The 26888-nt window shown below is 44.5% G+C and overlaps 2 protein-coding genes across 3 annotated transcripts in view; both read left to right on the top strand.

Moving 5' to 3' along the window:
• Positions 1 to 18076, top strand: part of frem1a (Fras1 related extracellular matrix 1a) — a 36191-nt gene extending 18115 nt beyond the window's left edge. Inside the window, exons 14-37 of the mRNA XM_056443013.1 lie at positions 1493 to 1701; positions 3522 to 3615; positions 3721 to 3973; positions 4725 to 4889; positions 5174 to 5359; positions 5456 to 5652; positions 5724 to 5922; positions 7006 to 7150; positions 7233 to 7374; positions 9512 to 9698; positions 10271 to 10535; positions 10982 to 11399; positions 12379 to 12580; positions 12662 to 12806; positions 12881 to 13010; positions 13120 to 13192; positions 14575 to 14724; positions 14877 to 15079; positions 15166 to 15213; positions 15288 to 15479; positions 16385 to 16516; positions 16642 to 16757; positions 16857 to 16942; positions 17590 to 18076. Coding sequence (XP_056298988.1) covers positions 1493 to 1701; positions 3522 to 3615; positions 3721 to 3973; positions 4725 to 4889; positions 5174 to 5359; positions 5456 to 5652; positions 5724 to 5922; positions 7006 to 7150; positions 7233 to 7374; positions 9512 to 9698; positions 10271 to 10535; positions 10982 to 11399; positions 12379 to 12580; positions 12662 to 12806; positions 12881 to 13010; positions 13120 to 13192; positions 14575 to 14724; positions 14877 to 15079; positions 15166 to 15213; positions 15288 to 15479; positions 16385 to 16516; positions 16642 to 16757; positions 16857 to 16942; positions 17590 to 17792 — 4140 coding nt within the window. The 3' untranslated portion in view covers positions 17793 to 18076. The remainder of the gene's footprint in view (positions 1 to 1492; positions 1702 to 3521; positions 3616 to 3720; positions 3974 to 4724; positions 4890 to 5173; positions 5360 to 5455; positions 5653 to 5723; positions 5923 to 7005; positions 7151 to 7232; positions 7375 to 9511; positions 9699 to 10270; positions 10536 to 10981; positions 11400 to 12378; positions 12581 to 12661; positions 12807 to 12880; positions 13011 to 13119; positions 13193 to 14574; positions 14725 to 14876; positions 15080 to 15165; positions 15214 to 15287; positions 15480 to 16384; positions 16517 to 16641; positions 16758 to 16856; positions 16943 to 17589) is intronic.
• A 5424-nt stretch (positions 18077 to 23500) lies between these two features.
• LOC130212072 (uncharacterized) lies at positions 23501 to 26802 on the top strand. 2 transcript variants are annotated; one of them, XM_056443204.1, is made up of 5 exons: positions 23501 to 24295; positions 24873 to 25150; positions 25832 to 26023; positions 26116 to 26193; positions 26438 to 26576. In XM_056443204.1, the coding sequence occupies exons 2-5, from the start codon at positions 24944 to 24946 to the stop codon at positions 26480 to 26482; spliced, it is 522 nt and encodes a 173-aa protein (XP_056299179.1). In that variant the 5' UTR covers positions 23501 to 24295; positions 24873 to 24943; the 3' UTR covers positions 26483 to 26576. The 2 variants fall into 2 exon arrangements, with proteins under 2 accessions (XP_056299179.1, XP_056299180.1); XM_056443205.1 differs by lacking the exon at positions 23501 to 24295 and having other exon boundaries at positions 24308 to 25107; positions 26438 to 26802.
• The last annotated feature ends 86 nt before the right edge of the window (positions 26803 to 26888 follow it).

Genomic DNA, 26888 nt, shown 5'->3' with positions numbered 1-26888 from the left:
TAGCCAACACCTCTGGATCCAGAGTGGGCTTCTTCAGGAGAGGTTTAATAACAGCCACCTTGAAGGAGTGTGGTACGTGGCCTGTTAGCAGAGACACATTGATAATATCTAATAGAGAGCCGCCAATTAAAGGCAAAACGTCTTTAAGCAGCCTCGTCGGGATGGGGTCCAAGAGACAGGTAGACGTGTTCGAAGTAGAAACCGTTGAAGATAATTGGTCACGGTTGATGGGAGAAAAGCCCTCCAAATATACACCAGGGCATACAGCGGTTTGTAGCTGCTAGAGGAAGACTAGAGGCCTTTAGAATGTATCATGGTGGAGTTAATGGTTGACAAACAAGAGAAACATGTTCTGTTTAACCCTCCTGTTACCTTTACATTTACTAACATATTTTACCCTCGGGGTCAATTTGACCCCAGCAATTAAAACCTCCAGAAAATTATTAGAATTAATATTGCTTCCCAAGTTTAAGTGTGAGGTACTTTATGTTTGTTTGTTGACAACCTAAATAGCCCTTTAAATAAATAAAAAAGTTGATATTTCTTATATGTTTGACACAGTGAAAAACAGCCTGGGGTCAAATTGACCCCAAAGAACACCGACGTTAAACATTGAATGGGGTCAAATTGACCCGAAAGGTAACAGGAGGGTTAAACATTCTGTTTAGGATGAAGATGTATTAATGTTCCATATGGAAGAAAACTGCTAAATAACTGCTGAGTTGCAGCACCATTGTATAGAAGAATGTATAAATGTATATATCCGTCTTTTGTCATAAATCTCTATGTTCTCACAAAATATACCGAGAATATCGGTAATATGTGATTAATCATGATTAATCCACAAAAACCTGTGATTAACCCGATTAAAATTTTTAATCGTTTCACAGCCCTAGTTTAAACGCACAATTCTTTTTGGGGGCCCGGATATTCATTGTTAGAGAGATAATATCAGGGTCATAGTGATATTTTAAGCTCATTTAGACACTATCACTGAGATAAAGATGAACTAGTTCAGTGTCAAATATACCATTCAATGGAAAACAATATTCATAATAATATATATTAATGCTAAGAATAGAGAGCTGTCAATAGTTATTTGTTATATTTCGAATTCGCTCCATCACTCTCGCTCACTTGAGAGTTTCTAAGTTTCATTTGCCTCAAGTAAAGCTAAATGTAAGCAGGTAACAATCATTAATTACTACCAATATATTATATATACATTCTGTAACTACCTGGACCTACAGCTCACTCTGTGCATCATTTACCTTGAGCTGACCTCATTGGCTGTCTTTGAGAGACGTTACTTGGCAGAGTGAGACAGGCAGCGCAGCAGCCTCCCCCAGGTCTCGGTGCCCGGGGATTATATCGTTAATAATTAACGTGTCCATGTGAGAAATAATAGTTTAATTTAATGACATCACACACAAAAAAGCCCTCCTAAAATAGGCCTAACGACGCCCCTGCATGTGGGTATGTTCTGTTTCAGGTTGTTACCAACCCTCTGACTGTAGATGAAGGAGGGCAGTGCTGGCTGGGCCCTGAACACTTGGTTCTGTCGGACGTGGACTCTGTGGAAGAAGCCCTGCAGGTGGCGCTGCAGAGGGAACCGCAGCATGGAGCTCTGCATCTCAGCGGCGGCCCGCTGAAACCGGACCAGGCTTTCACTGTGCGAGACCTAAAAGGCCTTAAAGTTAGGTCAGACATCCCGCATCAGTTGTTTCACGTGGGCGTAGAACGTAAATATATTCCTCTTACGCTGTGTAAACAAACTGTTTATTACCTTCACATTGAAAATGCGTACGGTTATATTTTGATCGCCGTGTATTTGTATGCGTGCGTGTTATTCGCATAAGTCAAAAAGTATTAAACCGAATCGCATGCAATTTGGTGGAATGATTGGTTATTATCCGGGGACCATTTGATTCGATTTTGGGATTGATCGGGTCAAAGGTCAAGGTCATGACAAGGTCAAAATCTTCTTTTTACCATAGCACGGTAAATTTGTATCCAATTGGCATGCAGCTAATGCCAAAATGTTCATAATTCAATGCCCAATCTTATGATATGCAAAGGTATGTGCTCTACCGAGTGCCCATTCTAGTTGTACAGTTGTATCTAATACCCATCTGGAGACAGTTGTAGTTGTTTTGGCTCAAAGCTGCATGAAGTGATATCTGACCAGAACAAGCACTGATCAATGCTCACGTGTTATCAATCAACATGCTAGATATTGTTTACAGGAGTTGGTGGAGACCACAACAAAGCTCAAATAAAAGCAAATATTGGACTCTCATGAATCACATTGACAGAACCAGGACTCCGATATAGAATGTTAGTCTTTGTCTGCTAAATAGGAAACTGCAATTTATTAAGGTCATGTTCTGTCAAATTTATTGTGGAGTTCTGCTCCCAGGTGGCCAGTTTTTATAAATGTATTTTCATTAAAAAGTGCATTAATTCAAGTTATGTGCTGTTAGAATAGGTTTTTTTTATTCCAAATGAACAAAAAACATTAAATAAGCAGAGTTCACACAATATCTGGATTTAAATTCAGGCCCCAGATTAAGAATAATACCTCTCATAATCATAAACCAGGTAGAAAGGCACAGTATCAGTTAATCCATGTGTGAGCCAATAGGTAAATAATCCTGATACTTGCCAAGTGTCACCAGCTGATATCTGAATTAATTTAGGATGAACTGTGAGAGGTAAGTAATCAATTATAAACTGATATATTTGTATCTTTTGACTTTAATCATTGTTATTAATAATAATAATAATTATTATTATTATTTATGAATAATGTAGCATTTGACTTTACTTATTGTTATTATTATTAATTATTATTATTTAGAAATCATTTATTATTTGACTTTAATCATTGTTATTATTAATAATTATAATAATAACTATTAATAACTAAGTATTACTTTATTTATATAATAACCCATAACAAATCATAAAATAAAGAAGTAAAAACATGATTATTATTAATTATTATTTATATTAATTAATTTATTATTTGACTTTAATCATTGTAATTATAAATAAGAATACATTATAATTAATTACAATTAATAATAATAACAATAATTCATACTTTATTTATATCATCATCACACATAACATAAATCTTAAAATAAAGAAATAAAAACATGACGCCACATAAAGCCAGTCTGTAAACATTATTTCAAAGAGATTACTCGTTCTGCGAGTCTGAAGGTTTCAAAGGGGTCCTAATGGCAAAAGCAAGGTCACCTTTAGGTCAAGCCCGAACTTTAGAACAGAGGATCTGAGTCTGGGAACTGGCTCATATGGTTTCAACGTTTCCTCTATATATATTCAGTGCTTTTAAAGTGATCAGTAAAATCTTTAAATCAATTCTACATTCAACAGGGAGCCAGTTAAAAGAAGCCCGGATTAGTTTGATGTGTTCAAACCAGCAGGAAGGGAAATTACATTTTTATTTCACCACTCAGCAAATCTGAATTTTGTTTGTCCTTTTGTCCAATCAGGTACACTCACGACAGCTCAGAAACCGCCGAGGACCACATTGACCTCACAGCGACAGACGGACACAATTCAGTCAGCTTCATCCTCCAAGTGAAGGTAAAACCAGAGGATTTAAGGATTTACACTTCTAGTCTGAGAAAAAGGAAGTAGAAATGGTGCCGTTACTTGTTTAGCTCACAGTGACCGGTGTGTCTTCTCCAGGTGGTGCCCGTCAATGACGAGGTCCCAGTGATGGTGGCTGGTCTGAAGCCGGTCCTCAGCTGTGCGGAGGGACAGGAAGTCGTCATCACGGCTGAGTACATCACCGCCACCGACGCCGACAGCGACAACAGCAGCCTGGCCTTCCTCATCGCCCGGCAGCCGCACCACGGCGTGGTTCTCCGGGACGCCGTCGTGGTCGATCGCTTCATCCAGGCAGACGTCACCGCCAGGCTCATCACCTACAAACACACAGGTGGGATAAGGCTAACGTGTTTACTCGTCTGTCATTCGCATTTACATGCTGTGAGCTTCTTCTTATGAACATATTTGTTCTACGTACAGAACCACATTGAAGCCCAAGCGTTCTCTTTCTTTAATTGCTCAACATTATTGATCCATCTTTATATAATGGAGTCAATTTTCATGATTTAATTCAGTTTATTTTGTATAGCGCATTATCACAAATGATGAATTTGCCTCAGAGGGCTTTATAATCTGTACACATACGACATCCCTGACCTTTCACCTGACATCAGATCAGGAAAAACTCTCCAAAAATAGAAAATGCTTTCAGGGGGAAAAAGGTAAGAACCCTTCAGGAGAGCAACAGAGGAGGATCCCTCTCCAGGATGGACAGAAGAATAGATGTCATGCGACCAGATGAACAGAGTTACATGAACATTCGATGAATATGCCAATGTATGAATGATTAGTAGTAGGCATGGACCACGATCCAGACCTCCACAATCCATGAAACAAAAGAAGGTAAAGATCTATTCTTGATGTAAGCTCCTTGCTGAATAAATACTTATTCATACTGTACAAAGTTGCTCAATTCTTTTCTTTGACATTCTACCGTATGACTGAGCTTAGTTTCAACATATTTATTTTTACATAACACCTGGATATAACATCGACAGTAAATATCTCTGAGAGATGAACCAGTAGCAACCCGGTATAGTAGAGACGGTCTCTGAACGTACTTCTTGTGTTTGTGGTTTCAGGGCTGGAGATCGGACTCACTCCTCGCCATGACACCATCACCTTTGTGATATCCGACGGAGAAGAAAAGCCCACCAAGACCAGAGAGGTGACTCACAGCCTGCCTGTGTACGACCTCCAGATCACTGTGTTCCCAGTGGACAGCCAGCCCCCTTCTCTCACAGCAGGTGGGTCGTTTTTTAACTCTTTACACCTCCATTACTTATTATGTTCAATGGAGAAATATCATGTCTTAAGAGTATAGGTGCAATTAAATCCACTGTCCATAGATGTGTGTTATTGCTGTGTATTATTGCTGCATGTTACTGCTGTGCATTATTGTGGTATTGTATCTCATATCCACAAAAACCTGTATGGCCCATGACCACGATTAATACTCATTGTGACCATTAAAGGTTTTTTTAAAGCATGATGTTTGAGCATTAACATGCTTTTTTTGTTTTGTTTATAGGAGACATCTTTACAGTGGATGAAGGTGGCTCCGCCCCCATAACCACATCTCATCTGAAGGCCTCCGACGTGGACACGGCTCTGGACAGACTGGTGGTCAGTCTCATTTCATCACCCCGCTTCGGCTACATAGAAAATGTTCTGCCCAGTCCTGGCTTTGAAAAAAGCAACACGGGCATAAGCATAGGTAAGCATTATGATATATATTTATATACATATAAATAATATATATATATATGTATTATCAGCAAAAAGGGGAAACAAAAGAATATTTTTTTTCCAGCTTCCTTTCCATACAAAGACATCATTGCGGGTCATGTGAACTACGTCCAGTCCAGACACCAGAGGATGGAGCCCACAGCGGACCAGTTCATGTTCTGTGTGTCGGATGGCACGCACAGCTCCGCCCACATCCCCTTCTACATCATCATCAACCCGACCAACGACGAGAGCCCGCAGTTTGTGGCTCGGAACATCACAGTGAGTGTCTCTGTCTCACGACCGAGAATGTGTGGTTGTTCCTGTCTTCACTGATGTCCTTCTGTGATGAGGTACGAGAGGGAGGAGCCAAGCAGCTGGACTCGTCCATTTTACATGCGGGGGATCTGGATGTGCCCGAGGACCGCCTGCTCTTCAGTGTGGTCCGAGCCCCGCAGCACGGCATCATAATGTCCCACCACAGTGAGACCAGTCCTCAGACCAGGCCTCAGATCCCTGTGGTGGACTTCACAATGACCGATCTGTCAAATGGTACTTCTTAGGACTGAAATGAAGAACACAGTAAAAGTTCAGGTCACTGATTATCAATCTGTAAAGATCTATAGCTGTGGTCTCATCTGAGTGCTAATGCTGCATTCATGTACAATTAGAAATAGGGTATTCTTTCAGGTATTACAATGAAAATGTTGTTCTGATACTTTACCACTCCGACATGTGGGGACCGATTCAGATTGAAGAACACTATAACATGATGCTGAGAGAGATGCATCTCAGGAACAAGTCCAAACACGAGATAACCAACTATTAGACCACACTGCTGGTCCATAGCACACAACAACTTCCATCCCTCCACTGTCTACTCTGTCTATATTCAACATGAAGGACTAGCAGCATGTGTGCTACACTGGGTTTTAGATGTTTGACTGTTAGCCAGATATCAGCTTTACTGAATGTCGTACCATCATAACAGCTCTGTCACCACATGTTCATGTAAATATAGACTATACAGAATGCTCAGTCATCACAATTGGTTTAAAGTCATGGAAATCCACGAAGAACCAATTTTTCATTTAAAGCACCGTAATAGGTTCTTTGAAGAACTCTTTGAGGAAATGGTTCTTTAAAGAACCCTGGTTTGAAAGGTTCTATGTGGAACCAGAAATGGTGCATTAAAGAACCATGTTTTGAAGGTTTTTTGAGACCCCTTTTATAGGTTATTTGAAGAACTCTTTACGGAAATGGTTCTTTAAGGAACCCTGGTTTCAAAGTTTCTTTGTAGAACCAACAATGGTTCTTCTATGGCATCACTCTGAAGAACCATTTTCGGTTCCAAATTGCAGTCATTTTTTAGTGTGTAACTGAGCTGTAATAAATCCATGGTGCTGTCCGTGAAACTGAAGTAGCAGTTGAAAGGGAGTCCCGCCCTTCTGACAGATTTTGGATCTATGATACTCATAAACTTTGGGGCTTGAGGACCGATACAGAACCAAAAGAGTGGTTGATTGGATGGTTAGCTAGTTGAGAGTGAACTGAACAAACCAGGTGAGGTCTGTCTCCATGTCTAATGACAGAGAATAAAACTGATAACAAACTTGTATAATCATCTGCATTCAGGTATGGATCTGATGTACATGCACGATGACTCAGAGAACACGGAGGACAGTTTCATCATTCAGGTGAGCGACGGCAGGCACCAACTCCAAAGACAGGTGACGGTTAAAGTGCTGCCAGTGAACGACGAGAAGCCGCAAGTCATCAGGTAACAACTTCACTCATAAAGTGAGTTCCTCACATCCTGATGGGAACGTAGCTGGACCGTGTCTCACTCCGCTGTCCCTCAGGAACAACGGACTGCAGGTGGACTTGGGAGAAGCCCGGCTGATTTCTAGCATTGCCCTGTTTGCACAGGATGGCGACACTCCTTCTGCAGAGGTCATGTACACGTTCAGCAGTGTTCCCACCCAAGGACTACTCCAGCTGAAGGTTGGTGCAGCGATACACACCAGATACTGTGAGTTCAACTGTGTAGGATTTAGAGGATATTAGTCTTGCTCAGTGATAGAGCAGAGTCCTCCTTCAATCAGAGGATGTATTCATAACTATCTTTCTGTTGGTGTATAATTAATTGAAGCAAAGTTGTTGTTTTTTTGGTACATTGGAATGCGCCCTTAATATCCTGATAGGGTGCAAGTCCCCAAGAGAGACGTCTTATATGAAGGCTATGGTAGTTCTACGATATGCTTGGAACGGGAGGGGTGAGTGCAGGGGTATTCAATTGATTGCAATCTGAAACCTCACCACCAAAAAGCACTAAATCCCACATACTGGACCTTTTTAAGCACTCTGAGACAAATTTGTAATTTGTGAAAATGGGCTATACAAATAAACGGAAATAAGTGCTGGGAATTATTTACACAATTAAATAATAGAAAATTGACTATTTGCAGAGTGAAAGATGTCACTTGTAAAGATGACCCCACAGACAAGTATCACAAACACTGCAGTTCTATTCAGCTTTTAGTATCTTTCAGGCCAACACACTTTTTAAAAACTCTTTTAAATTCACTGTACATAGTGGAGCATTTAGCAGCTTAAGAGATATTTCCCTATGGCAGTCCTTCTCAAATGGGGGTATGTGTCCCCAGGCACGTGCACAGATAGAGCCCTAGTGGTGCTCAAGCACCAGCCCCTTTGCCCTGGATGAGAAAAGTGCCCTTTTTGTTGGAGCCCACTTTTTTCATTCAACAGTATTTAAGAATAAAAGTTACTCTTTCTGTCATCAAGTCTCCCCAAATGTGTTTTAATGTCCGACGGGGCATTTATTTGAGAATTTCGCCCCGACATGCTCCGCGGCGCTCACGAGCCCCCCCCCCTCCTCCCCTTCCCCCCGCCGCGCCCCTCCCTCCTCCTCCTCCTCCACTTAGTGCTCGCTCAGTTCTCCTCGCGCCACCAAACGCGTGCACCTCCTTCTCCTCTGACCCGCAGCATCAGACCAACAGGTCATGACGTGTTTATCCCCTGACGTTGTTTGTGATAAATCAACCACAACATTAGTGCTGCTGAAAACATGACGTCACAACTGGTCCGACGTTTCCTAAACAAATAAACAAACAAAAACTCACGAAATCCGTGATTTCAAAGCCTTGCAGCTGTTTACTGACGTTAGTTATGTTTAGAGAATAGAGAGAGGGAGAGAAGAGAGAGAGAGAGTGCATTCTTATTCCGTTCTATTCAACAGGGGCTAGTCTAGGATTTGCGTGGCCAGACTGAAAAAAAAATCATACGGCCTCTCTGGTCTTGTTCAGAGGGCTGGGCCAAATGTGGAGGCGGGGCGTATCGGCCGTGGGCCTTAGTTTTAGGACCACTGCTCTTGGCTGTTGATATCTATCAATATCGCTCATTTTGAAAATGACGTAAGAGGGCAATACGGATCCGTATCAGACCAGCGAGGAGGGCGATATGTGGCTGGCATGACGACCCATTAGCCAATCAGAACGCTTGTACTGTTGCTATATAATAATTCATCTTTATTCAGAAAGAACATGTAAGCTAGCGGTCTGATGCTGCCCAGAGGAGACGCAGGTCGAGGACAGCATCATCAGTGTATTGCTGCTAATGCTTTAACTCTGTCAGAATTTATTTTTGGCATTGGGTGCCCTTTTTCTTGGTTTGAGCACCTGCCCCCCAAAATGTCTGTGCACGTGCTTGTGTGTACCCCTGGGGGTACGTGAAGGCACTCCAGGGGTACATGAGATTTGTAAAAAATATTTTAAAAATTAGAATCGATTAAAAAATGTATTTAAAAATACAAAATAAATGTAAGTTCATAAACAGAATTGTATATGTTCTATATTAAATCAGACAATTATGGCACAGCGCTGTGTATTTAACCCAAATTGGCTAGTTATGGGGTACTTGGCTGAAGAAATATATTTCACAGGGAAAAAAGGTTTAGAACCACTGCCCTCTGGAGTTGGGAGAGACCAATACTTGGGTGTCTTTGGTTATGAATATTCAGAAAGGTGGCGGACAGAAGAATTACGTTACTGATTCCCATTCCTTTGGGATACGCTGCTTATCAGTAGCTTCCACTGTAAACACCGTTGTGCTCCTGTCTCAGGAAGGTCAGGACTGGAGGACATTGACAGCAGGGACGAACTGCAACCAGGAGATGGTGAACATGAACCTCCTGCGCTACGTGAACACGGGGGCTAAAACGCAGGACTTCTTTGTCTTCTATTTGTCGGATGGAGACAATCAATCGCCCCGCCAGCACTTCCACATCTCTGTCAAAGATCTGGAAAAAGGTACAGGAATCCACTGTATTCCCTTCATGAGTCATATATGTGGTCCACTTGATGCGACTGTGCTCTCCTGCCCTGTGTGTGACGGCAAAATGTGTCCGCACCCAATGTTGAGTCTTTTTAAACTGAAATGACGAATATCGAAGACTCAGGAGTCTGTTAAGGGTGAACTGAAGAGTCACCGTTGCACGGAGTCCCTCAGAAGTCTGCCACGGGTGAAGTGAAGAGTTATGTTACACGGAGTCCCTCAGAAGTCTGTTAAGGGTGAACAAAGGAATTTAAGGAAAACAAGAAGGATACATTTTTCTTCAGGTCCTTTGATGAGTAGACAGAAAGATCCTGAGACTTATAACGCCTATCATTTTGGTAGAATTTGTCTCCGCAAGTGATTATTTCTTTGACAAAAGGTACGGGGGATGGTAGGCAATATGCTTAGTAACCTTTAGAGCACAGAAGATGATTTACATAGTGCCTTCACATAGTGTCAAAGATGATACAACTAAGAATATATAACATTTCCATTACATCTGTCTATGTTTAGCCTCTCATTGTCTCCTCAACCATTTAATTTCCAGGAAACATTGCTGTGTTCGTGAAGCCGGCCAACGTCAACCGTGGAGACCGCGTGGTTCTCACCACGGACGTGCTGCTGGCCACAGACGGCACCGAGAGGCCAGAGGAGCTTCTGTACATCGTCACTGACCCTCCGGCTCACGGACACGTGGAGTACATCAAGCACCCTGGAGTGGCCATCGCCACCTTCAGCCAGATGGATGTAGCGGCCAACCTCGTGGCTTACGTGCACGACAATCGAGCCACCGCACCCACGGAAACCTTTCGGTGAGTCTGGAAGCCATTTGGATTATGAAGTCACCAGCACAATGACACATTTCAGAATGGGATTCTACATGGCACAGCAATAACATTACATCTACATAATGTATTGACATGTTCTTAGTCAAGATAGCCATCATCCCTGGCACAACGTTAACACAATCATAACCCAGCTGAATGACTCATAATCCATGCTCATACCCATCATATAGTGTTCTAGTTCAATAGGTCTCGTCATGAACTGCGATGTGATTGTAACCTAAAACCAGATGTGGTTGTGGGACCAGGAAAAATCTTGTAATCAGTAGAGCTGCTCTGAGATCAGTTGTGTAGGTCGCACACACTCGCATCAACATGACAAAGGAGCAGCCTTGGAGATACTAACTGTCTACTAAAGAATATTAATATGATGCCTTTTGTTCAGCAGCCTAACGTGTCGTCTGTTTCGCCAGGTTTGTTGTGAGTAACGGTAAAACCAGCCGCAACGGGAGCTTTGTGGTCGCCGTGGAGATGGTGGACCGCATCCTGCCGTCTCTATCCTCCAACAGAGGCCTCTCGGTTCCCCAAGGCTCCTCCATGATCCTCGGTGCTGACTGTCTGGTCCTGTCTGACCCCGACACGCCGCCGGCCGCCCTGACCTTTGTCCTGCTCCAGCCTCCACAATACGGAGAATTGCTTGTGGGAGGAGCTACACTGACTTCGGGCTCCAACTTCACCCAGAGAAACATCCAGAAGATGGAGGTAACTTACCACCATGACGGGGGGGCGGCGGAGATCGACCGCTTTGCCTTTACTGCCTCTGACAGCACCAGACGGGGTTTCCTGCTGGACGGACGGCTGCACACGGAACCTGTGTTCTTCACTATCCAGGTAGGTCAATACCTCAGCTGGTCCTAGGATTAGTTCTGTACTCTGGGGATCGCATGTCGGGTTTAGTTTTTTCCCCTGAAAGTTTTTTTTTGATTTTCAGTTCACAAATTTGCCTCAAAGGGCTTTGCAATCTGTACACATACCTGTCCCAGAACCTCACATCAGATATTTTTGGGGAATTTGTCCTGATCTGATGTGAGGTCAAAGGTCAGCAATGTCAAATGTGTACAGATTGTAAAGCCCTCTGAGGCAAATTTGTGATATATATATATATATAAAATAAACTGAATTAAATTTAATATTTTACCAACAATTAATTTCTCATCACAACAGGTAATTCTTTATATTTGTCCTTACAATAGAAAAATAAAGAATTCCATTTTTTTTTATCTCCTTCCCACTCATAATGAAATCACATCGTTACTTCAATGCCAAACACATGCACCATATTCAATTATTCAATTATTTAAAAGTTACTATAGAACTAAACTTTAAAGTAACAAAAGAACTGATGCATTACATCTCGTAAAATAAAAGATGTTCTTTAACATATGTAACATTTGTGGTTATTATTCAATTCAGTTTATTTTATACAGCCCAAAATTACAAATTCCCCTCAAAGAGCTTTACAATCTGGACACATACGGCATCCCTGTCCCAGGACCTCACATCGGATCAGGAAAAACTCCCAAGAAATAGAAAAAAATCCTTTCAGGGGGGAAAGGGAAGAAACCTCGGCTTCAAAATAAGAGGTTACAATCTGTACACGTACAACATCCCTGACCTTTGACCTCACATGGGATCAGAAAAAAACCTTCAGGAGAGCAACAGGAGGATCCCTCTCCAGGATGGACAGAAGCAATGGATGTCATGTGTACAGAAGGAATCATTACAGAGTTACATAAACACATCATATGGGCTACGTCACGTAATTTCATAATGTTCATCAAGGTAATCCATTTCTACTTTAATAACTCAGATCAAGCCTCTGGATAAGTCTTGCCCTGAGGTGGTCAGGTTGCTTCCTCTCTGGAAGGCGGAGCCTCTCGGGGACGGACGACACGGCATCTCTGTGTCCTCTCGAGAGCTGAAGGCCCAGGACCGACACAGCAGAGAGGAGGAGCTCATCTTCTGCATTGTTCGACAGCCCTACTTCGGCTACCTGGAAAACACGACCACAGGTCCAGAAGAGCCTTTTTAATGCCATTACAATCACTGCGTGGTTTGGAATGTGAGAATAAAGCTTGTGTTTGCACTAGCAGGCGGTTTTGTAGCACAGCGCTTCTCTCAGACGGAGCTGAATAAGAGAACCATCGCCTACATCATCAACCCAGACGGGGAGGCCCTCTCAGACAGCCTGGAGTTCACCGTGTCGGATCCCTTGGGGAACACGGGGCCCCCTCACATGTAAGGAACACCTTGTAACACTGATGTCTATGACATCTCAGTTGAGTCTTCATCGCGTCACCGTGCCTTTGCAGACTGGAGTTCAGCTGGTCCAGCGTGGAGCTGTCTCAGCCCCAGTACTCTGTGTGTGAGGACCAGGGATCCGTCTCACTGGACCTCTTCCGTAGAGGAAACCTGGCCGAGTCCTCATACGTCACTGTCAAGGTCGGCAAGCCATCCGTTATTAAAGCTGCTCTGAACTCACTTCATACGTACACTGGACTTCTTCGGCTTGTTTCTCTGTCATCTTCCATCATCCATCTATTTATTTTAGGTGAAGGAGGTGACGGCAACAGCTGGAAAAGACTTCCGCACAAGCCCTTCTTCCCTCATCCAGTTTGATCCAGGTAAGTCCTCATTGATGTGGAAAGCTTGTTCTGTGTTTTAGGATTACGAATGTTACTGTTTAACCCTTGTGTTGCCTTAGGGTCATTTTGACCCGAATCAATATTACACCCTCCCCCCGCCTTAGGATTAATTTGACCCCATTCAATGTTTAATGTCGGTGTTCTTTCGGTCGTCAACAAACAAACATAAAGTGCCTTACACTTAAACTTGGAAAACAATATTAATTCTAATAATTTTCTGGAGGTTTTAATTGCTGGCGTCAAATTGAAATGTGTAGGATCCAGTGTTTTGGGTACTGGACCCACACCTGGGACTTATGCTGCCTTCACATCAATCGCATGAGTTTACTCGCAGGACAAGTTGTGGTTTATTAGCGTCATCTGCGCCTTAGAGTGGGCGGGGCTTATCTCAGTGGCTTTACTACATGGAAACCGTTATCATCTTCTTCATCCACCATGAAGAACTAACCACTAGTTTGTCCCACAAACGTCTGAACATGTAACTCCTTCGTGTTTGGGTTCATAACATTAAAAATATATAAATATTTATACATGACATCACCCATAGGCTCACACAGCTCGGTGACTTTCACCTCAGTCTGAATAACTGTCTCTTCCAGCGCCACTAAAGCAGCAGTCAACGCTGATTGGCTTTCGCAACTCGGCGCGAATCTTTTGCACCGTGCCATTGCCGTTATTCGCAATCATTCGCGTCTGTGCATTGACTTTGCTTCTGGGATCTAGTCGCGCGAAAAATGTGCACAGCATAAAACTCATTAATCAGGGCTGCTGCTTCCTTTCTTTTCATGCTTGAAGGTTCATTCCCAACCATGATTGTTCTCAGCCAAATGTCATGCATGCACTTTACGCACTTCTCACGCTAATCATTTTTTTATTACTTGAAGAAATGTAATTGTTTTCGTCATATTGCTGCCGTAGAGAGGACTTATTTATTTAAGCCAGCTAGGAGGCCAGTGACTCCCTAATTCCCTCCACATTCAGCCACTGGGGTTTTGAAAAACAAACCCAGAGCTCCCTCCCTCCCACAGCACCTCACATGTTTAAATGCAGAGCTCACATTGCATGTATTTACCTGCACGTATATGATCATCGTAATAAAAGTCTAAGACAGGAAAAAGTCCCAAAAGTAACGTGTGGCCCATTTACTGATGTATTTAATTAACTTTGGTAACGACAAATCTTATTTCAGCGATCAATCCGAAACCCATTGAAACATCCCTCTGTCTTTGAGACGAGGGAACCAGAAGACCCATTCCTGTGCTTTAGGACTCATTCCTGCATCTCTATATTGACTAATACATGATACCGTATACACATGAGACCTGCTCTTGGAAAAGATTGTGATGCTTCTGTATTTGTAGGCGTGTCCAAGAGGAGCTGGCAGAGCGAGATCATTCAGGATCACCTGGAGGAGACCGTGGAGGTGTTCGAAGTGCTGCTGGTCTCCCCTGAAGGCGCCGTGATCGGCAGCATCAGCAAGGCTCAAGTCACCATCAGGGACTCGGGGAGCGGTACAAATACACCCAGCTGTTTATTTTGAACATCTTAGGAGATACTTTGCATCACTTGACTGTATGTAGTGTCTGTAAAACCTCACCAGCAGAGTATCGTGTGTTTGTAGTCATCTAAAGACACGACTGTGACTGAACCTTAAACACCACAGGTCAGCTGCACCAGGATCAGGAGGCTCCTCTTCTTGTAGGAAAAGAGGTTCGGTCAGACCCGTACCCCCAACATGGATCCATTGAGCTGGAGAAGCTGCCCCTTGGCACCGACTCAGTGATCTGGACTCGTGGAGACAGCATCTCCAGGCCCGGACCACTGCCCACAAAAAAGAAACTTCAAGTTATGGGCAACCCAAAGTCTGTAAGTACCTCTTCCTTTTCATCCCGACTTTGTTACAGCTTAAAACTATTACCTGTACTACAAGCTGTCACTGGCTTGTCTTTCAGATTGCACCTTCATCGGTTCTTCACAACGGGACCGACTTGGTTTTCACGGTAAGCAGCGGCTGACACCGACTGACCGACTAAAGTCACAGGAGTCTTAATGTGCGTTGTCTCTTTAATTCCAGTATCATGGCATCATGCACATGCAAGTAGAGGACAACACCTCCCCATCGAGGAAGGGCAGGAAGGCAAACATCCGTGTGGTTAGCAGGAGAGCACAGACCCAGCAGGTGGTGCCAGCTGTTCTCACTGAGTCAAAGTCAGAGCCTCACAGACAGATCTCAAAACCACAAAGAACCGCACTGGCTACAGAACATGTGAGTACAAATGTTGCTGGTCCTTCTGTTTCTTGGAAACAGTTTTGAGTCAGTAAAGAATAACCTTGTTTTGCCAAGATCTCCAGCTTTGGGACCAGGATCACCTGAAGTTGATAATCAAACTAATAGCCATTTTGTGTCACTTAATTTCTTTAGCTTGCAAACTCTGCAAAAAAACAACAATGCCAAGATGTTTTACTTGCTTTCTTTCTATTGGCCATTAGGGGGCGACTCCTCTGGTTGTATAGAAGTCTATGCTCCGTGTGTTAAAACTGCATTCTCTCTCCTGACCACCAGGGGGTGACGCCTCTGATTTGTATAGAAGTCTATGCTTCATGTGTTAAAACTGCATTCTCTCTCCTGACCACCAGGGGTGACACCTCTGGTTTGTATAGAAGTCTATGCTTCATGTGTTAAACCTGCATTATCTCTCCTGACCACCAGGGAGCGACTCCTCTGGTTGTATAGAAGTCTTTGCGTCATGTGTTAAAACTGCATTCTCTCTCCTGACCACCAGGGGGCGACGCCTCTGGTTTGTATAGAAGTCAATGCTTGATGTGTTAAAGATGCATTCTCTCTACTGCTTGTAGAAGTCTATATAAATTACTTGATTTATTCCCTCAGTAAACATTGTAAACATGAGTTTGTCACAATCTCTAGTTTCAAGCCTTCTTCAATACAGCGTGTGGTTATTTAGAAAATTAATACGGTCCATTTCCTGTCAAGTAGACCATAACGTAGGTTATGCTTCATTCAGGGCTACATTGGTATTGCAGGTCGCCACCACCTGTTTGTTCCAGACTTCATATTTACATTGTTTCGGGTATATCATGGTGGGAACAGGGCATTGTATTTCAGTTAAAGGAACACTAAACTATTTCCATGTGAATGTGTATGTCCGATAGGCTAAAGCTGATGACATCATAGCGAAGCCGTGTGTGCCAGAGCTGATGGGACTCCTGCATTTCAACCAGACAAGCAATCAGCTCTTCCACTGCAATGGAGTCTCCTGGAAACCCTGGGCACCAACCCATCAGGTATTAAACTGGACATACGTGTAATAAGCATGCACTAGCTTCTTTGAGCTGTCTGACATTCACAATTCAAAATAAGTACTTAAAAAACACTTGTGAAATCATTCCCATTTCCTCCCGACTCCCAGATGGTGAGTGCTCAGACGTGCGGTCAAGGCTGGACCTTTCATGGTGGCTACTGCTACTCCCTCAGCAGCGAGCCCAAAGTCACATGGAGCACAGCTAACCGGGCCTGCAGAGAGAGGTAAGGCTAACAGGCAGAAAGTATGCCTCTGATTAGTTGTCTGTCATGCATCACAACTATATCATCTGAATTATGTGCTCTGTGGCAATTGATTTTCAGATACAAAGGCTCTTTAGCAAGCGTTCTCTCTAAAGCCAACATGGACTGGCTGTGGGACTTCAGCGGGAGGAAACCATTTTGGATAGGTAGGTATCTTTGACTCAATTATTGCAACGCAATTCAGTTCTATTATTTCATCTTTACATTTTTTTTTAATGGTAGTATTCAATTCAGTGTATTTATATAACCACATGTCACAAATTCCCCTCAAAGGGCTTTACAATCTGTACACATAGACATCCCTGACCTTTGACCTCACATCGGATCAGGAACAACTCCTAAAAAATAGAAAAAAAGGAAAAAAACCTTCAGGAGAGCAACAGGGGAGGATCCCTCTCCAGGATGGATAGAAGAATAGATGTCATGTGACCAGAAGGAAACATTACAGAGTTACATAAACATTCAATGAATATGACACAGTGTCATCAGCAGGGCTGTGACAGGAGGCCGGCCCACCAGGCAGGAGGCATCAGACCCAGCAGGTCCAATGAGACGTGAAGCCACAAAGACTCCGGGGAGGAAGCAGAGTTAGTAATGTGTGATGGAGAGATGAAAATGCATCGATAAGAAGAGAGAGAAGAGTAGACAGGTTCTCAGTGTATCCTAAATGTCCCCCAGCAGCCTATCAGCCTATAGCAGCATCTCGAGGGGCTGGACCAGGTGAACCTGATTCAGCCCTAACCTAGTAGAACTTCTTCAAACTAACTGATGTGTTGTTCTCCTACTGTTCAAGGCCTGAATGACCGGGACGGCCGAGGACGCTGGGAATGGGCGGGCAGCGAGCCGGTCGGCTACACCAACTGGAGGAAGACGCCTCCTCGGTCCAAAGGGAAGGGGAACAAGAAGTGCGTCCTGGTCTGGAGAAGAGCAAAGTGGCAAATCAGGGACTGCAAGACGAGTCGAGCTCATCGCTTCGTGTGCTCAATAAAAACGTGATTCCGACCGTGTTTACAGCCTCACAGCCATGAACCACCGTGTTGATCCAGGAGGGGGAAGCACCGATCCTTGGGACATCGAAACTGCAATACAACCTTCCAATAAGGATCAAAGAGAACTTTGCTGGAACTGTTTATATCATTTATAACTATAGAACAATATTTTTCCTGCAAGTAACCTGAGGCATTGTTTATGCTGCATCTATTCTAATTAACCACTGAAAGTATTTCTTATGTACTGAAGCCCTGAGAGGCAAGTGATAAAAAGCTCTGGTGATCCATTTTCTCAGTTGTGTGTGTGTGATTTATATGACTTCACAAAAATATCTTTAAATTAAGGGAAAAAAATTAAAATACACACAGAAAAAGTAAGATTTGCAAATGTATTTATATACACAACTTTCTTTTTTTAAATAAATGTATCTAAACAAAAATTGCGTGATAAGCTTTACTTTTCATTAAGGTGCCGGTTCAATTCAATTGTGGAACAAGGTGTTCTAGGTTCCCACCTTGATCCAGGTTCCCATCCTGCTCTCGGTTCCCACCTTGTTCTAGGTCTCCATCCTCTAGGTTCCCATCTTGTTCCAGGTTCCCACCCTGTTCTAGGTCTCCATCCTCTAGGTGTCATGATCTGGAGTTTGTGTCTCGTTTTGTGTCTTGTTTTGAAGTCCTTGTGTCGTCTCTCTGTGATTGTCTGCCCTGGCCCTGATTGGTTCCTCCTGTGTGATTGCTGGTCCCGCCCTCATTGTGTCCACCTGTGTCTCGTTCCCCGTTGTCCAATCCTCTCACCTTGCCTGTGTATGTAAACCCTGTTTGTCTCATTCCCAGTGTGGCTTCGTACTGTTTGGTCCGTGTGTTTGTCGTCCCGTCCTGGTTTTTAGAGTAAAGAGTGTTTTTTGATTGATTGATTGATTGATATATTTAAAGAAAGGGTGGATGCCAGTACATGAAAGATGAAAGAAAGAGGAAGAGAAAAAAAAAGAAAGCATAATAACGTGGATGAGAGAGAAAAGACTATGGGGAGAAGAGAGGGAGAAACAAACATACACAGCACAACAGAAAAAACAACAGGCACACACATTACACAGGGAGGAGGTAAGGAGAGGGGAGGTAGGGAGGGGAGAAACAACTGGGGGAGGGGAGCCCAAGGGTGAGGGGCAGAAAGCAGCCAGCCAACACCAACCGCCAACACAGTAGCCAGCAGCCGCGCCACAGCACACCACAGCACACTGGGGCCAAAAAGGGGGGGGGGGGGGGGTGGGATGGGGGAGGGGTGGTGAAAGCAAAAGGGGTAGTGGTGTTGATGATGTCGTCGTCGTCTGGTACAACAGACAAAGTTCTGCAGTCCAAACAGATGGTCTCAGTCCAGAAGATAGAAGTTTTGGTCACCATGGAGAAACAACCACAGGTGTCTGAAAACCAGGTCAGGTGATGAGAGAGGGAGAAAGGGAAGAGAGAGATTCTGTTGTTGTGGGAGTTGTTGCCTTGGCCAAGGCCTTGCTTGTAAGGCGGGCCCAAAGCAGATAAGAGCAGAATTGTTTGGATTTTGATTGTTTCCATTTCAATTTTTTTGCATTTTTTTCTCCCATCCCTCTTTCTCATTCTCTTCCGTTTTTCAAAGATTTCAAATCGATCATCCACTTTCATTTCAGCTTCCGATGTTATCATTCATTCTTATTATTCTATTTCACACAGTCCAAGTGCCAACCCAACAACAACTCAATGTCTTTAGGGCTGGGTCGGCTTTTAGCTTTGGCTTTTTACTTTTTTTAATTTTTCCTTAATTTTCCAATAGGCCAGCAGCAAAACAAATCAAAATCCAAAAATCATAGTTCCGAATAGGTAGATCCCTCCTGGAGTCACGTGGAGGGCACAAGACACGCAACAAGACCGCCCCCCCCGCGCCCCCACCGTGTATCCCAGCAGCATCCACCCAGCAGCAGCACACCCTCCCCGAACCCCGAGCTTCTCTGAAAGAAGATGGTGTGCAATTTAAGGACCAGTTGATTTCGTCCATGGTTTTTAGTCGAAGAGCGATGCGCGAGAGTCTCTCTCAGACAAGACAGAAGAGAGACATGACGAAGAGAAGCCAAGAAGGGAAGGTCATGGAAAGGAGGAGAGAAAAAAAAACCCGCTCGGAGAGGTCGGTTTGGGTCCTCTCTCGATTCGACAACCGTGACACCACATGACACTAGGTTCCCATCTTGTTCCAGGTTTCCATCCTGTTCTAGGTTCCTGCCTTGTTCAAGGTTCCAACCTTGTTCTAGGTTCCCACCTTGTTCCAGGTTCCCACCCTGTTCTAGGTTCCCACCTTGTTCCAGGTTCCAATCCTGTTCTAGTTTCCAATTCTGTTCTAGGTTCCCAACTTGTTCTAGGTTCCCGCCCTGTAGCCTACTAGGTTCCCCCCTGTTCTAGGTTACCCCCTGTACTAGGTTCCCACCTTGTTCCAGGTTCCAATCCTGTTCTAGTTTCCAATTCTGTTCTAGGTTCCCAACTTGTTCTAGGTTCCCGCCCTGTAGCCTACTAGGTTCCCCCCTGTTCTAGGTTACCCCCTGTACTAGGTTCCCACCTTGTTCAAGGTTCCCCCCTGTTCTAGGTTACCCCCCTGTACTAGGTTCCCACCCTGTTCTAGGTTCCCGCCCTGTAGCCTACTAGGTTCCCCCCTGTTCAAGGTTCCCCCTGTTCTAGGTTCCCCCCCTGTTCTAGGTTCCCACCCTGTTCCAGGTTCCCCCCCATACTAGGTTTCCACCCTGTACTAGGTTCCCAACCTGTTCTAGGTTCCCCCCCTGTACTAGGTTCCCACCCTGTTCCAGGTTCCCACCTTGTTCTAGGTTCCCCCCCATGTACTAGGTTCCCAACCTGTTCTAGGTTCCCCCCCTGTTCTAGGTTCCCACCCTTTTCCAGGTTCCCACCTTGTTCTAGGTTCCCCCTGTACTAGGTTCCCACCCTTTTCCAGGTTCCCACCTTGTTCTAGGTTCCCCCCTGTTCCAGGTTCCCACCTTGTTCTAGGTTCCCCCCCTGTACTAGGTTCCCACCTTGTTCTAGGTTCCCCCTGTACTAGGTTCCCACCCTGTTCTAGGTTCCCACCCTGTTCTAGGTTCCCCCCCTGTTCTAGATTCCCCCTGTTCTAGGTTCCCACCTTGTTCTAGGATCCCACCTTGTTCCAGGTTCCCATCCTGCTCTCAGTTCCCACCTTGTTCTAGGTCTCCATCCTGCTCTAGGTTCCCACCTTACTCCAGGTTCCCATCTTGTTCCAGGTTTCCATCCTGTTCTAGGTTCCCAACTTGTTCAAGGTTCCAACCTTGTTCCAGGTTCCCACCTTGTTCTAGGTTCCCACCTTGTTCTAGGTTCCCCCCTGTTCTAGATTCCCCCTGTTCTAGGTTCCCACCTTGTTCTAGGATCCCACCTTGTTCCAGGTTCCCATCCTGCTCTCGGTTCCCACCTTGTTCTAGGTCTCCATCCTGCTCTAGGTTCCCACCTTACTCCAGGTTCCCATCTTGTTCCAGGTTTCCATCCTGTTCTAGGTTCCCGCCCTGTAGCCTGCTAGGTTCCCACATTGTTCAAGGTTCCAACCTTGTTCAAGGTTCCCACCTTGTTCTAGTTTCCAATCATGTCCTAGGTTCCCAACTTGTTCTCGGTTCCCACCCTGTTCTAGGTTCCCACCCTGTTCCAGGTTCCCACCCTGTTCTAGGTTCCCACCCTGTTCCAGGTTCCTACCCTGTTCTCACCCTGTTCCAGGTTCCCACCCTGTTCTAGGTTCTCACCCTGTTCTAGGTTCCCACCCTGTTCCCACCCTGTTCTAGGTTCTCACCCTGTTCCAGGTTCCCACCCTGTTCCCACCCTGTTCTAGGTTCTCACCCTGTTCCAGGTTCCTACCCTGTTCTCACCCTGTTCCAGGTTCCCACCCTGTTCCCACCCTGTTCTAGGTTCTCACCCTGTTCTAGGTTCCCACCCTGTTCTAGGTTCTCACCCTGTTCCAGGTTCCCACCCTGTTCTAGGTTCCCACCCTGTTCCAGGTTCCTACCCTGTTCTCACCCTGTTCCAGGTTCCCACCCTGTTCCAGGTTCCCACCCTGTTCTAGGTTCTCACCCTGTTCTAGGTTCCCACCCTGTTCCCACCCTGTTCCAGGTTCCTACCCTGTTCTCACCCTGTTCCAGGTTCCCACCCTGTTCCAGGTTCCCACCCTGTTCCCACCCTGTTCTAGGTTCTCACCCTGTTCTAGGTTCCCACCCTGTTCTAGGTTCCCACCCTGTTCCAGGTTCCTACCCTGTTCCCACCCTGTTCCAGGTTCCCACCCTGTTACCACCCTGTTCTAGGTTCTCACCCTGTTCTAGGTTCCCACCCTGTTCCCACCCTGTTCTAGGTTCTCACCCTGTTCCAGGTTCCCACCCTGTTCTAGGTTCTCACCCTGTTCCAGGTTCCCACCCTGTTCTAGGTTCTCACCCTGTTTCAGGTTCCCACCTTGTTCTAGGTTCCCTCCCTGTACTAGGTTCCCACCCTGTTCCCACCTTGTTCTAGGTTCCCCCTGTACTAGGTTCCCACCCTGTACTAGGTTCCCACCCTGTTCCAGGTTCCCACCCTGTTCCAGGTTCCCACCCTGTTCCAGGTTCCCACAGAACATCTGCATCCTCTTTGATGGAGTATTCATGACTAGTTCGATGTGTCAACATGTTTCTATGACTATTAGAACTCTTAATCTCCTCAAAGATCTTTTCCGGCCTCATTATTTAATTCATAAACATGTTTATTTGGTGCTGTAAACAGAAAAAAAGAATCAACATATATTTCCAGATAAGATCGATTTGTTTAAATTAACCTCTAATGGAATATTTAGTCGAGCCCCTGTCAGAACGCACCACCTCATCGGCTCCTCTGTCCCTGGGCCAAAGTCTCACGTGACATCCTCCCCAAAGTGGAGCGTCGCTCCTCGGTCCAGGACGTATTGGATCTCACTGTAACTGGTGCTCGGCCCCTCCTCCCAGTTTTCATTAATGAGGACGAGCACCCCCCACAGAGTCCAGTGGAAAACTAGTTCAAAGGGAGAAAATCCTGGTCCGAATAGATTTGATGCCCAGTAACCTGTAAAGTTCTCAGTGTTCTTGACATGAACTGGGTTCCCTGGTGAGTCAGAATCTCTTTCGGGATTCCAATTCAGGAGATGACCTGAAGCAGAAATGTTGCACAATGGCACCGCCTCCGGACATCGTGTTGCGTAATCCGCGAGGATGCACTCCGGTGAAATGACCCGATGAGGTCCACAGCGATTCGCTCGTACGGCACCTCCGTGAATGGCAGAGGACGCAAAGGCGCCCTCGGAATGGTCGGGTGGTTTACCAATTGACAGTCTGGGTAAGACGCACACCAACGGCACCATATTATGTGTCTCAGGACACACGATTTACAAGTTTCATGATATTTTCATGAATACCTGATGCTTTCATCACTTTACTGCCTCAAAGCTGTATGTTCATTTTTGTATGCGCTTAAACTGATTTCCAGCCTGCACAGAGACTAAAAGTGGATTCGCCGCCTGGTTGCCGGGCCGATACAATCGCGTCGTTATCCAGTCTAGTGTTTTTTCATATCCCCATCCATTGGGTTTTCGTGTATAGTGGCACCAGTTTTCCCGCCCTGTTACGGCTCACTCCGTACAGTCTGTCCCTAATCGATGTAAAGTGCGGATATGTCTGCCTGCGTCAGGGCGCACCACCCGACCATCAGATATGATGACTTGGTCGAAGGCTGGGCCTCGGGCATCGTCCCGAGACTGCTCGAGTGGAACATCTTCCCCGTGGAGTCTCTACTTACGGGGTGCGTAAGGCGGGAGCTAACCGCAAGCTTCACGTTATGCTGTTTCCTCCGTGTCTAATTTCCGCTGACACTATGGGATGCTCGTGCACACACCAAACTTTCACCACCAATGAACCGATTGGCCGAACCAGAGCAGCTGATATACGGGAGAGACAAAATCACCCTGATTTCCTACAGCTGAGGCCAATTAGGCCTCTTCCCGCCCCTGTTCCCTGAGCCACTCCCCCACAGCTGAGCCTAACTACGCCCAAGCCACCACACACTTGATTACTTTTTTTATTTCATTTAAAAAGGGTCTGATTTAATATTTTGTAGAAATGCTCCTCACAGTATCTCCAAGAAGAATGAACTCGGTGTTTGCGAGTACAGTGTTTTGTATGTGATCTTCTTCAACATGCACCTCATTATGGAGGAAATATTATTTTTTATTCCAATAAAATGCCAGTCTATGAACAGCGACTTAAAAACAGTAAAACAATATTTCATGTGGCCATTTCTTCACTTTGTGAGCCGTGTTCTCGGTGTTCTGAAGCCGTGTTCCAGTGGGCCCTGTGAACCACAAGGTCCAGCAGCAATGTGATTATCCCGTCATGTGATGTCCAGCCGGGGCATGCAAGAGGCTTTTGATGTGAGCTGCAACATTTCTCTGAGGTTTGAATGCTCTGAAAAGATTCACAGAGGCTCTTCAGCTTGGTAAGTCCAGCTCTCTGTCCGTGCTGCTTCTAGAGTCTTATTTAATTCACCAAGACAAACGGAAATATGTGTGTAGTTTAAAAACGTTGTTATGATTGATTATTACTGGAAATCATAAAACGTGTCTGTCTGCTAGCTAACCGTACACACAGAGAAATAGGACTGGTCATCGAGGTTATCGTTACATGTACCACACATTTCATGTCAGTGTTTGTCTTCTAAACTTTGAAATAGTAATTGATTATTATTATTTTTTAAGAGATTCGCACTTTATTTCAGAGATGATTGAAACCAGGACTTTAGTTTAGGGGAAACCTCATTCATGAACCAGTTCAGATGATCACAGTGATTTTTTCTGTGGACCCAATCCTACCATTAGTCTTTACGACAACAGATAAGTGTCTTTTGATTAGAACATGTGTGGCATAATTCTGCCAGGGGTGAACTGACAATGTGGTATATACTATATACTATATATATATATATACTCATCTGAAATCCAAACACCATCACTTTTTGACTCATCAGACTGTCATTAATGTGTATTAACTATTTATTGTTGTGCTGTTTATTATAGATTTGATCGTGACATAATAATCTGACTTCTCATACAAGAGAAGAGGAGCTGCTGTTGTAGTTGTTCTTGTCATGGATCATCCCACCTCCTGCCAGCACAGCCAACACAGCCACACCTCCAGCTTTCAGTGGCTTTCTTTTGCCCACCAGAGCCTGACAGAAATCCCCTATGAAGCCATCCTGCCTCAGACCGACTCCCTGCAGGTGCTGGACCTGAGTAACAACCTGCTGGACGAGTATCCTTTACCGAACAACCAAACAACTGCTCCGGGTTTCAGGGTTTGTTCCTCCTGCGTTTGTGTGAAGCCAATGTCAGTTATTTATGTACGTATTGGACTTGTTAAATGATGATGCCAACAGATAAAAAGAGTTATTACAATTGATCTTGAAGCATTTTTGTGTAAATCAAGTGTAATGTTAATCCATCCAATAGTCTCACTAGCCTCACTACCCTCACTAGTGTCACTAGCCTCACTAGTGTCACTAGCCTTACTATCCTCACTAGCCTCACTACCCTCACTAGCTGTGTCTAGTGTCACTAGTGTCACTAGCCGTGTCTAGCCTCACTACAGTCGTCTTTTGGAGTTAAGTAAAGTCAAACTTTCATAGCAAACCAATTATTCCAACTATTTACAAGATATTTCAGTGTGTACCAAAGTAGTGGGTCAACTGATGTGCCATCCCTAAAGCAATACTGTTGCATGGCTGAAGATGCACATGAAATCTTTTAATAATAATAGTAATACATTTTATTTGTATAGCACTTTAAAAGGAAATCAAAGGTACTTGACATTGTAAAAACAGAAACATTTCTAAAAGCAATAAAAAGAAGAGCTACTACATAACAGTGGGAAACTGACAGCTACAGTGTACAGCAAAGAAGTGTAACTAATTGTATGTGTTAGTCTGAGCTGTGGTTGTTGGTAAGCAGCTTGAGTTTGCCTGTTGGCCTTCATTCAGTCCTTATTGGAACCCGGCTCTGCTGGACCAGCTGCAGAAGCTCAGCACTCTGATCCTGGACTGCAACAACTACACGTCTCACATCAAGTTCCCCTACATGACCACCGTGACCACGCTGTGCATCAACAAGAACAGGATCAACAACCTGCCGCTGTTTGTGGAAGAAATACGACGCAAGTTCCCCAACTTAAAGTGAGCCTGGATTGTGTAATTACTATATTATACATACAGCATATAACCATAATATGTATTCATTATGCTGCTATATTCCTTTCAATAAATAGGATCCTCAGTATGATGAACAACGAGGCAGCACCGAGCTATTTCAATGGAGGAAGTCTGACCCAGTACGAAGACTACAGGTGAGCAACTACACCCTCTGTGCAATATGTATAGTATTTCTTTATGTAATATAATGTTAATAATCACTTGACTTTGAATTCCCACTCCCCCCTGTGAATGTGCCTTTCAAGTCACAGCTACAGCAGCACATCTGGAGCCCTGTGCAGTGTCTTCATTTGTAAAACGTGTGTAATGTAATCTGACTGCGTTGTGCACATGTTCATATGCGTGTTGTTCCATTCCTCCGGACCTTTGCCCCCTCAGACAGTACGTCATGAGTCAGATCCCATGCCTGGAGATCCTGGATGACACTGAGGTCCTGGAGAAGGAGAGAGTCCAGGCTAGAAAGACCTACAGGCTGCAGCAGAGCCGCCACAGCAGCAGGAAGAGGAAAGAGGACTTGTCAAAGAAACACACACACATACAGAAGAAGACTAATACTGTCACAAGACAGTAGGGTGTGCTGCTGGACACGCTCCTTAAGATCACATGCTGCGTGTCAACCTTATGATCCACTTCATCTGTTTCAATATGTATTTAAAGTCATACGGAATGTGGCGTTAAATATTCAAATCTAAAGCTCTTTTTTTTATAGAGGTTCACTATTAAATTTAAAAAAGGAAATATTAGATTTGTGTTTTGTGTTTTCAGTTTATTTTATATTGCCCAATATCAGAAATTACAAATTTGCATCAGACCCAGCCAGGTCCATTGG

Source organism: Pseudoliparis swirei, chromosome 21, assembly GCF_029220125.1.
Source record: "Pseudoliparis swirei isolate HS2019 ecotype Mariana Trench chromosome 21, NWPU_hadal_v1, whole genome shotgun sequence".
Classification (NCBI taxonomy): domain Eukaryota; kingdom Metazoa; phylum Chordata; class Actinopteri; order Perciformes; family Liparidae; genus Pseudoliparis; species Pseudoliparis swirei.
The sequence above is the reverse complement of the archived record's forward strand: the minus strand, read 5'-3'. Positions and strand labels throughout refer to the sequence as shown.